This window comes from Serinus canaria, chromosome 1A (assembly GCF_022539315.1).
Source record: "Serinus canaria isolate serCan28SL12 chromosome 1A, serCan2020, whole genome shotgun sequence".
In the NCBI taxonomy this organism is placed as follows: Eukaryota; Metazoa; Chordata; class Aves; order Passeriformes; family Fringillidae; genus Serinus; species Serinus canaria.
This window is the reverse complement of record NC_066314.1, coordinates 1348955-1361027: the sequence shown is the minus strand read 5'-3', so window position 1 is coordinate 1361027 and position 12073 is coordinate 1348955. Positions and strand designations below refer to the sequence as shown.

The window sequence follows — 12073 nt, the reverse complement described above, 5'->3', positions numbered from 1 at the left end:
CTTTATCCATCACCTCCCTCCCACCCATCCCAGAAATTCCTGAAGGGTTTCAGGCAGCAAAATTCCCTTTTCATCCCGTCCCTGAGGAGTTTTGGTCTCATTCAAAGTTGGAATTGGAGGCCGCGTTTAAATTTGCTGCTCCTGTGGCTGTCCCACAAATAAATTGGGATTTTATGGCCCAATCCATCGGGACAAACTCCCTCCCTGCTTTGGGATGAGGCCCCCGAGGCAAAACACCCCCTGGAAATGTCAACAGCTGTGGGCAAACCTCGCTGGAGCCTCATTATCCAAAGGAAATTATGGAATAATGTTTCTGCTCCTCCGACTCCGGCATCAATCTAAATCCCAGGATCTCAGGGTGTGTTGGCTTCGTTCAAATTTGGCCTCAGTTATTTGGAATTTGGGCAATTCCTGAGGTTAATTCCTGTAGGGGCAGCTCAAGGCCTCCATGGACCCTGCAGTGCAGCTCTTCCATCCCAATCCATAAGAACACCCGGCACCTCATCCTGATGGAGGGATAAGGAGGCCGGACAGGGCCTCTGGGGACCGGGAATTCTGCCTGCCCCATTCCCAGTGGGTGGTTTGTGGGTTTGGGATTCCCTGTGTGCCTCACTCCTCGTCGCTGTCCCTGCCCCTCTGCGTCCCCCAGGGTGACGAGGGCATCGTGGGAATGCGGGGTCCCCCTGGAATGATGGTGAGTGTTCCAACATTCCCAGAAAACCGCGGGTGGCAGGAGCCCTGAGAGAAATAAAATGGGATTCTTCCAATGGGAAATAGAGACTGGGGAGCCTGCATTCCGGTGGGATGGGGGAGTGGAAATCCCGTGAATTCCTTTCTGTCCTTGTCCATTTGGGTGGCTCATCCCAAGGTTTGGAAGCTCTCCTGGAATATCAATCCCAGCCTGCTGTTGTCAGGGCTGGGGGAATTCCAGGAATTCCAGGAATTTCAGGCTCTTGTTCCGCTGGAGGGGGCTGAGTAGGGGGAGACACAGCTGGAATTTGGATAAACTCATTACTATTTATTAATTACTATAATTGATTAGTCTGTTGTTTTCCATGGAATGAAAGGAAGAGGATTTTTTTATAAGGAGCAATAGGAAATTGGGGAATGGCTTTAAACTGGAATAGGGCAGGGATAAATGGGATACTGGGAAGAAGTTCTTCCCTGTGAGGCTGGGGAGGATTCTGGTACAGAATTCCCAGGGAAGTTTTGGCTGTCTGGAAGTGTCCAAGGCCAAGTTGGACAAGGCTTGGATCACCCTGGGATAGTGGAGGGTGTCCCTGCAGATGGAAATTCCCATCTTCCTGCACATTCCCGGGAATTTAGCAAACAGGGGTGGCCACGATGGGTTTTCACCTCCCCAAATGCTCTTCCCATCCTGGACTGGCCTCCATGGAGGATTTGATCTCCATCTGGAGATCCCCATCCAGGATCCACCCCCACCTTGGAGGAACCTCTTGGAGCAACCCAGCTTTTCCTTGATGGTCCAAAAATCCCAGTGGGATTCTCAAAATGAGGGAATTTGGCTGAATTTACCCACCCGCCAGGAGAATCCTGGTGGTGCACAGAGGATTAAAGTGTAGGAGCTCCTGTGCTGGTTCTTCCAGCAGATTTTCCATGCTGGAGCCCAGCCCTGGAAGCAGCTCTGCCTTTGGATGGAGGCTGCTCTTCCCCAACTTCCCACCTTCCCACTTTCCTCCTCTTTTGGTGGATCCTCACATGGTTTTTTTGTGTTTTTCCAGGGCCCAAAAGGCTTCCCGGGCGTGAAAGGCCAAAGAGTAAGAACTGATCTTATCTGCAGCTCTTATCTTATCTGCAACTCTTATCTGCAACTATTATCTGCAACTCTTATCTGCAGCTCTTATCTGCAACTTATCTGCAGCTCTTATCTTATCTGCAACTCTTATCTACAACTCTTATCTACAACTCTTATCTTATCTGCAACTCTTATCTGCAGCTCTTATCTTATCTGCAACTCTTATCTACAACTCTTATCTTATCTGCAACTCTTATCTGCAGCTCTTATCTTATCTACAACTCTTATCTGCAGCTCTTATCTGCAGCTCTTATCTACAACTCTTATCTACAACTCTTATCTACAACTCTTATCTACAACTCTTATCTGCAACTCTCATCTGCAGCTCCATCTTATCTACAACTCTTATCTTATCTGCAACACGTATCTACAACTCTTATCTACAACTCTTATCTACAACTCTTATCTGCAACTCTTATCTGCAACTCTCATCTGCAGCTCCTATCTTATCTACAACTCTTATCTTATCTGCAACACGTATCTACAACTCTTATCTACAACTCTTATCTACAACTCTTATCTACAACTCTTATCTGCAGCTCTTATCTTATCTACAACTCTTATCTTCTCTGCAACTCTCATCTGCAGCTCTTATCTTCACATGGCTCCCTGGTGTTGTGGGGAGCAGCTGCCCCTTTAAACCAGTGGGAATCATCCCAGATCTCTTGGGAATGGACTGAGAGAGCCCCTGGATCTCCTGGGATGGACTGGGAGAGCCTCTGGATCTCCTGGGAATGGACTGGGAGAGCCCCTGGAACTTCTGGGAAAGGATCGGGAGAGCCTCTGGATCAGCCTTTGGGAATCATCCCAGATCTCCTGGGAATGGGCTGGGAGAGCCTCTGGATCAGCCTTTGGGAATCATCCCAGATCTCCTGGGAATGGGCTGGGAGAACCTCTGGATCAGCCTTTGGGAATCATCCCAGATCTCCTGGGATTGGGCTGGGAGAGCCCCTGGATCAGCCCATGGGAATCACCCCAGATCTCCTGGGAACAGACTGGGAGAGCTCCAGGATCTCCTGGGAAAGGATCGGGAGAGCTCCTGGATCAGCCTTTGGGAATCATCCCAGATCTCCTGGGATGGACTGGGAGAGCCTCTGGATCTCCTGGGATAGGATCGGGAGAGCCTCTGGATCAGCCTTTGGGAATCATCCCAGATCTCCTGGGAATGGGCTGGGAGAACCTCTGGATCAGCCTTTGGGAATCATCCCAGATCTCCTGGGAATGGGCTGGGAGAGTTCCTGGATCATCCCTTGGGAATCATCCCAGATCTCCTGGGATTGGGGAGAGCCCCTGGATCAGCCTTTGGGAATCATCCCAGATCTCCTGGGAATGGGCTGGGAGAGCCCCTGGATCAGCCTTTGGGAATCATCCCAGATCTCCTGGGATTGGGCTGGGAGAGCCCCTGGATCAGCCCTTGGGAATCATCCCAGATCCGGGAACAGACTGGGAGAGCCCCTGGATCAGGCTTTGGGAATCATCCCAGATCTCCTGGGAATGGGCTGGGAGAGTTCCTGGATCATCCCTTGGGAATCATCCCAGATCTCCTGGGATTGGGGAGAGCCCCTGGATCAGCCCTTGGGAATCATCCCAGATCTCCTGGGAATGGACTGGGAGAGCCCCTGGATCAGCCTTTGGGAATCATCCCAGATCTCCTGGGATGGGCTGGGAGAGCTCCTGGATCAGCCCATGGGAATCACCCCAGATCTCCTGGGATGGACTGGGAGAACCCCTGGATCAGGCTTTGGGAATCATCCCAGATCTCCTGGGAATGGGATGGGAGAGCCCCTGGATCAGCCCATGGGAATCACCCCAGATCTCCTGGGATGGACTGGGAGAGCCCCTGGATCAGCCCTTGGGAATCATCCCAGATCTCCTGGGAATGGGCTGGGAGAGCTCCTGGATCAGCCTTTGGGAATCATCCCAGATCTCCTGGGAATGGGCTGGGAGCACCCCAGGATTTCCTGGGATGGACTGGGAGAGCCCCTGGATCTCCTGGGATGGACTGGGAGAGCCCCTGGATCAGCCTCGTGTGCCCTGCACTCCAGCTCCTATTCCACAGCGATTCCATTGAAAGGTTTGAGGGAGAAATTTGGGAAATCCTTCCTTTTTAGGATCTCATCCCACCCCTGCAGGGTGGAGGTGCTGAATCCCATTGGGATGGGAAATCCAGCAGCAATCCCACACTGGGCTGAGCATGGAGTCAGGAAAACCACCTCGGTCCCCTGGGGTTTTATCCATTGTCTGATCCATAAATTTGGGGTTTCCCACCACATTTCCTGGCGAGCTGAGGGTTTTCCAGAGTGTCCAGAGGGATCTGACTTCCAGCTCCAGGAGGTTTTAGTGCCCTGGCGTGGGAATCATTGCCCTGAGGGACACAAGAGGCAATAAAAAGGGAATAATTCACCCATTTCTTTTTTCTTTTCCTGTTTTTAGGGTGATCGGGGACTTCTGGGACCAAAGGGAGAACGAGTAAGGGCATTCCAGATTTTTTGGGGGTTTTCCTTTCACTGTGGGGCTCCCAGAAAAGCCTGGATCCATCCTCTCCTGGCTGTGCCTATGAAATTAGGAGGAGGCAACACCTGGATTCTCCCCCCTCCTTTTTGGGGGTCCCCCACCAGTTTAAATCAATTTTTTTTTTATTCCATCCTGGCACTGGAGACATCTCTGGGAGCTGAGTTTGGGGTGGATTTGATGGGATCCTACAAAGCCCAACAGCAACCAAAAAAATAAAAAAAAAAAATTTTTTTTTTTAAAAATGTAATTTTGGGAACGATTTGCTGGGGCACGAAACTCCTGAATTAAGCGAGGAAGAAAATTCCCCCTGATTTTTTGGAATGAGCAGCTGACCCCAGGGCCAACCTTAATTTCCAACAGCCCGAGCTGGCTCCTGACAGGTAATGGGAAAATAACTCCTCAAGTGCTCCTGGAAAATGCTCGGAAACCGCTGAACTCGTGCCCGGCGTTTTGTCAAGTCCCTTCCTGGCCGGAATGGCTGGTTGGAAAATGAGGTTTTGGAAAAGCTCCGTGATGATGCCGCCTTTGAGTCACGCAATATTCCGTGATTAAGGCCCATTTGTCTCCGAGGAAGCTCCTCTGGAAAGGAACTCGCCCCGGAGACCAATCAATTCTTAATTTGCTCGGTGAGGAGCCCTCGGAACTCTTCCCAGGCCGAAGGAATGTGGGATGTGCTTTCCAAAGGATGCCTTCGTAAAAGACGAGGTGGAATCGGAGATGAAACGGGAGCCGGAGGGAGGAATTGGCTTGGGTTTGTTCCACCTGATTCCAGCCGAATTTTCCATCCCATTCTCCCTGGATCGGTGCAGGAATAACGCCACGGATCCCAGGGTTGGATAAACCGCAGGATTTTTGGTCTCCCTTCTGTTCCCAAAATTTGTCGAGCCCCATCCTGGCTCTGTTAGAGAGGTGGGAAGCAGGAATGTGTGTGAAGCCAGAACTTGGGAAGGGTCCCGTGGTGAGGGTTGGGCAGAGTCCAGAAAATGTCGGATTTTTGGGAATGTTTTCGGATGTGGAGTTGGTAAAACCCCAGCAAGGCAGGATCCCCCAGATCAGGAATATTTGCACAGAAGGCAGTTGAGTGGAGGGAATTTTTTCCAAAGGGAACCCAGCTGCCCACCTTTGGAGACACGACCACCCTTCTCCAGAGCAGAGACATTCCTTGGAATAGCCGGGATTCCACTCCCTGAGGAGCTTGGCACGGGTGTGTCCACGGGGTTCCTGTGTCCCTGTGGCTCCCAGGGGTGGCACTTTGGGGGTGTCACCCCCCAAAACCTCCCTCTGAGGGGTGACCTTGGTGCCATCCCTCAGCTCCGGCCGCATCCGCAATCCAGGACACCACGGACAGCAACATTCCCCATCCTGCCTGCGGCTGCTCCCCACAGCTGGGAAGAGCTGGAATTCCCGACCCCCTGAGTGACAAAGCCACGTGCCACTGGTGGAATCTGTCCCAGCACTGGTGTCAGGGAATGATCCCTTTGTCCCTTTCCATCCGGGAGAAATGTGCTGGGATAACGCCAGCGGGCTCCGGCGTTTTTAGGGACAGGAGGGCACTGGGAAACCTCAGGATTTGGGGTTTTCTGGGCACGGTCATGACCCAGCTTTTAATTAAGGGTGATTAACCCTAACAATTAACACCGTTGTCACTCACAGCATTCCCAGTGGGATCCACGAGCTCCCGGTGGATCCCTTTCCCTGTCTCTCCTTTCTCCAGGGTGAATCCATGACAATTTTTGGACCCCAGGGCTACAAAGGCACCAAAGGAGATCCCGTAAGTTTGGCTTTCCAAGCTGTCCCTTCCCTGCTCGGGATCGGCGCTGGGAAGCAGCACTTGGATCCAGCTGGATCCATCCAGGAGAGGTGGAATAATCCAAATCCACCAATTCCTGGTTTTCCTTTCAGGGTGAGCAGGGGCTGCCAGGCTTTGATGGAGACAAAGGCGAGAAGGGAGAGGACGGACCCGCAGGAGAAAAGGTGGGAACTTCCCAAAGCCGGTCAGGAAGGGACTGGGGGTGGTGGAAGGAATTCCCAGAAAAATTATGGACGTCCCTGGACCCCGGAACAGAATTCCCAGAAAAATTGGGGCTACCCCATGCCTGGAAGTGTCCTGGATGAGACTTGGAGACAACCTGGGACAGTGGAGGGTGTCCCACGGCTGGGATTGGAGCCGGGTGATCTTTAAAGTCACTTCCATCCCAAACCATCCTGGGATTCTCTGGAAAACACGGCCACACCCAACTCTGTCACCCCCAGGGAGAGGAGGGAGCTGGGAAGGGGCCTGGGGACCCCCAACACATCCCATTTCTCAGGTGTCCCACAGGGAAAAGCGACCATTCCATTCCCACATGCCCCTCTCCCTCCAGGAGCCATCCCAGCTCCTGGAGCCCCTGGAATGCTCCTGGTAAGGCTCGGGTGGCTCCCGTGTCCCTCTCGTGTCCCCTGGGAGGTGGCAGAGCTCCTCCCTCTCCCTCTGCTCCCCACGAGCTCATCCCAGGTCCCGGCCCGGCCCCGTTTTCCTGGGAGGAATCACGGAGTTCTCCCACTCCCGGCTGAGTCACAGCTCCCGTCTCCGTGTCCTACTCATCCCAATTTCCATCTCACGGAAATGGCTTTGGCTTCACCAGCCTGACCCAGGACTGAATAAACCGAGGCTCCCACAGCAGCAGTGACACATCCAGCTGCTGTCGTTTCCCACGGGAAGCTGCATCCCGGTGTAATCCAGGTGGGAATTGTCTGATCCAAGGTGGGCATGTCCCATGGGAAGAGGCAGATCCTGCCCTTCTCTGGTCCCCAAAGGGAAGGAAACTTTTGGAGACGCTCCCGTGTTTTTTTTAAAGTCGGATAAAATTCCCTGTATTTCATTTGTCCGATTGGACTCTGATGAAAAACCCTCCATGAAAATCAATCCATAAAAAGTAACCCATTAAAATATTCCAGAAGAAATAATCCAGGAAAAATAATCCGTAAAACAACCCACCAACATCTCCTCCGGGATAAATATCCGGATGACTTCGGAGAGAGGAATCTCCAGCCCCGGTGAGCCCGCCAGGGTCTTCTCCTGGATTTTTGGCAGAGTTACAGCTCATCCCAAGGATCCAAACCCCCTTCCTGCCTCTTTTCCTTCAACCCCCACCTCCGGGCAAGGAATCTTTTCCAGAACAATTCCCAGGGGTTCCTGCCAGCTCCTGGCACTGGCGGCTTCCTTCCCGAGCCCTGGGATGGAATTTTGATATGGAATTGGTGCTTTTGTTATCCCTGTGGGATTTTCCGTGGATAAATTGCAGGGAGCAGGTGCTCACCGTGTATTTAACAGGGATTTTAACATTTTAGGGAATCAAAGGAGAGGCTGGATCCAAGGGAATGATGGGACTTTTCGGGAGCAGAGGACCCGTGGGACAGAAGGTGAGCTCCAAAATCTCCTGCCAGGATTGAGGTGGAAAATCCCATCCTGGTTTTCCCATGGATATAAATCCCTCATTCCCTCCCCAAAACTGTTGACTGGAATGATTGAACCTCTGGAAAAGCAGGAGCAGCTGCACTTTTCCAGGAAAATCCTGAAGATTTTAGAGGAGCGGAGTGCTCTGGGAGCTTTCCCAGGCTGGAATGGTCAGCAAGGAGTTGCTGGAATGTCAATATTCCAGAGGGAGTTCAGAGATGTTCTCCAAGCTCCGTTTAGAGCCGCTGGAATCCATTATTTTCCAGCTGGGATATTTGGGATATCCCACTGCCCTTCCAGCTGCTGCTGTGAGGAGCTCCTCAAAGCTCTCCTTGTCCCTTTTCCAGAATTCCTACAGCATTCCCTGTTTCCAGAGGGATCTCAGCTCTTCCCCAGGGTAACTCATCCCTGCTTTCCTTGCAGGGGGAGCCAGGAGAACCGAGCTCGCCGGGATCTTCCGTGAGTGGGAAAAACGTTTCCCTGCCTTTCCAAACCCTGGGTTCAGGGTCCTCCCCCAGGGCCAGGAATTTGGGAAAGGGTGGGAAGAGGCCGTGGGAACTCAGAGCTGCTCCCCAAAGTCCGTGTTCCAGGAGGTTTTGCTGGAAAACCAACCTGGATATCAGGGATCCCAGCCAGAGGTTTGGGGTTATGGCTTGGGGAAGGAATTCCTCTCTGTGAGGTTTGGGATCCCCTGGCACAGAATTCCCAGAAAAATTCCATCTCTGGAAATGTCCAAGGCCAGGTTGGACAGGGTTTGGAGCAACCTGGGATAGTGGGAGGTGTCCCTGCCCTCGGGATGGGCTTTGAGGTCCCTTCCCACCCAAACCATTCCGTGATTCCATGATTTTGCATCAAGGAAAACAAGGAAAATCCATTTATTTAATGTTCTTAAAGCCTTTGGTGTATTCACTCCAAGTGGAAAAGTCTCCAAGCTCCCAAGACTCTCGGGATTGCGGAATCTTGGAACATTTGGAGCTGGAAAGGACCCACCAGGATCATCGAGTCCAGCTCTTAAATTAAGGCCCCCAACTCCAAATTTCCAAGGTTGTCCAAAGGAATAAATCCCCACTGATTCCTGGTCACGGACAGGGAATTACTGACAGGCCTGGAATCCCGAGTGGGAACTGCTCCCTGAGGAAAAGGCCCTCATCCAATTAGTAATTGGGTTAATTATTGTTGTTATTAGTAATTAATTATAAACAATTGAGCACTTGGCCAAAGCCTCGAGGCCGGAACGCGCTGCAAGACCTGGGATCAGCACTGCTGGTGTTGGATTGAGGATTTTTATGGAATTGTTTTGTAGGGATCAACTGGCTCCATGGGGTGAATCCACCCAGGAATGGAGCAAAGGTTGCTGAGTGCAAAGGGATCCCAGCATCCTGGTTTTCCTTGGATTTTGGGGATAATAACTCCCACAGAGTGGTGTCCTGCCATCCACCATCCCAGCAAATTTTCCTTTTGGGAATATCCTGGGATTCTGCTGGTGCAGGGCAAAGCTGGGATTTGATCCCTCACCACATTCCCAAAATTGCAAAAGCCAGATCCGAGCTGGGATGCTGCTGGGGGATCCATGATAAATTCTGGAATCCATCCCACCTGGCGCCACCTCTGCCAGGTTCACTTCCCACTGCTTTTATTGGAAGATTTAGGGAATTCTCACCCATCATTCCCATCCATTCAGGCACCTGAGGGAGGATCCTGATGGGAATTAATCTCCCACTTCATTTCCTAACTGCTCCCACTTTGATTATTCCTTCCCTGAGTTATTCCCGAGCTGTTCCTCATTCCCCAAATCCTCTTTTCCCGAGGACAGCACTCCCATCCTGCCCGGATCCAACACCAAATCTTCCAGGTAGAGCCTCGTGCTCCTCATTTCCCTTCATTTCCCTCCAATCCCATCTTTTATTCCCACAAATTGCCCACAATTGCTGCTCCTGCTGAATTCCCTGGCGGCGATTTCGGCGCCCTCGTCCATTCCCTCTCCCGGTTTTCCGACCCATGGAAGTTCCCAGCCGAGCTGTGACAGCATTTGTGTCTTCTCCCTGCAATTATTCCCGGGAAAATTTCAATGGATCCTCTTGGCTTCACGCACGGGCTCGGTTTTGATATCCCAGGCGCCTCCTCCTCCTTCCCCCTCTCCTCTAAGAGCTCTGCTCCCTTTTTATTTTGCTGTTCCTGCCTCGCTTCCCTCTTTTATGTTCCAATTGCTGCCTCTTATTCCCATTAACTCGTCATTTGGATCATGGACTCCGGCTTCCAGCTCCTCTCCTTTATTCCCTGTGATTGTGCATTAAAATAGCCACGGGTTAACCCCTTGTTCTCCCCAAAACTCTGGGTTTTAGGGCATTTTTCCCTCGTTTCTTGCTCCCTGTTTTGGTTTTCCAGGGATTCTGAACCCCTGGAATGCACCAGACTCGGGGTTCAGCAGGAGTGGGAATGGTTGATAAGCAGGAATTTGAGTTCGTGATGGATATTAAGTGTCCCAGGAAAACTGGGATCACGCAGAACCCTAAAATACGGAAGGTTGGATCATTCCCTTCCAGACCCTCTCATTCCAAACCCCCACCAAGGAGATTTCCCACCAAACCGGGCAATTCCCACCCCAAACACCAAATTTTGGGAGCTCCAAACTGCAGCAAATAAACCCAACCAAAACCCAGCAGGGAAGGGCTGAAACCACGGCTGGAGCTCCGGGGTGGAGATTCCATTCCCATCATCCCACAAAACATGGAGGAGCGGGAGCCCAGGAGGTGGAAAACCTTGTCCCCAACATGTTTTATGAAAAATCCTTTGGGATTTTCCCTCCTGAGGAGCTGAGAGGCCTCAGGAACAAACTGTGCCCAAGGATTCTCTGCTGCTGTGGGATGCAGCAGGTGGATCTGGGATTGGGCTCACCTGGTTGTTTCTCATCCATGGCCAATCCCAGCCCAGCTGTCCAGACTGGCTGGGGCACAGACAAACCTTTGTCATTCATTCCTTTTCTATTCTCAGCCAGCCTTCTGATGGAATCCTTCCTTCTGTTCTTTTGGTGCAGTTTTAATATAATATAGATCATAAAATAATAAATCAGCCTTCTGAGCATGGAGTCAGCTTTCCCATCCCTTCCCTCATCCTGGGACCCCGGTGATCACCGTCACAAAACCTTTCAGGAGAAGTTTGGGAATTCATCCCCCTTTTTGATCTGTGCCTTCAAAGGGCTCCATCCTTTCTGGGGAGCATCCCCATGGATTCCAGCCTCTCCCTGCTCATTCCCAGCTCCTCCCTGGCTCCTCCCTGCCTCCAGCCCTGCAGCTCCGCGGGAGTTTTTGCCCGGGAGGATCCGAGGTTTCTCTGCGTCACAGCTTGGTGACTCAGCCTCTCTGCGTGGCGTTGGCAGCGCAGTTCCAGCAAGGTTTGAATCCCAAATCCAAAGAGCTGGGCTCTGTTTCCAGTATTCCTGCAGTAATTGCCTTTAAATTGCCATTTAAATTTTAATTTGCTCCCATTTATTGTCCGGCCTTGACTTCCCTGGCACGACACCGGGGTGGAAATCCGAGGGAACAAATTTCCATTTGGCTTCTTCCCATTTTCTTCTTTTTTTTTATTTTTTTTTTTCCTCTTTAAATTCCTCCAATTCTTTCCTCTTTTCATTCCCATCTTTTCCCTGTGCTGGGAAAGCATCAGCTCCATCACCTTCCCTTCCAGGCCATGTCCAATCCCGATTTTAAACCTTCCAATCCACATTCCAAAATCTCTCCAGCAGGAAACCACTTAGGGAGAGATAAAACCCAGGTCTAAATCTTATTTGTGTGTTCTGGACTAGTTAGGCCAGGCTTAGACCCAGCTTTCCAGCACATCCTCATGATTTTAAACATTCCATTCCACATTCCAAAATCTCTCCAGCCCAGGATAAGCAGGACACCACTCATGGAGAGATAAAACCCGGGTCTAAATCTTATTGATACTGCCTGGACTAAGTAGGCCAGGCTTAGACCCAGCTTTCCAGCACATCCTCATGATTTTAAACATTCCAATCCACATTCCAAAATCTCTCCAGCAGGAAACCACTTAGGGAGAGATAAAACCCAGGTCTAAATCTTATTGATGCTGCCTGGACTAGTTAGGCCAGGCTTAGACCCAGCTTTCCTTCAGCATATCCTTAAATGAGTTTAACTTTCCCTAAATCCATCTGGGATTCTCTCAGGAAGAGGAGGATCCCATGGAAAGCAGGAGGATGGGTTGGGCAGGAAAACAAGGAAAACCTGGCACTGGAGATATCTGGGATAATGAAGAGAAGTATTAAAGCTTAAATTAAATTAAAATGAAAT

At 51.2% G+C, this 12073-nt stretch overlaps 1 protein-coding gene across 1 annotated transcript in view; it reads left to right on the top strand.

Moving 5' to 3' along the window:
- The window catches only part of LOC108961174 (collagen alpha-1(VII) chain-like), a 111803-nt gene that overhangs the window by 80313 nt on the left and 19417 nt on the right, over positions 1–12073 (top strand). The window contains 9 exon segments of the mRNA XM_050985402.1: positions 34–53; positions 575–623; positions 626–694; positions 1743–1778; positions 4250–4285; positions 6045–6101; positions 6233–6304; positions 7661–7732; positions 8190–8225. Of these exon segments, the coding sequence (XP_050841359.1) occupies positions 34–53; positions 575–623; positions 626–694; positions 1743–1778; positions 4250–4285; positions 6045–6101; positions 6233–6304; positions 7661–7732; positions 8190–8225 (447 nt within the window).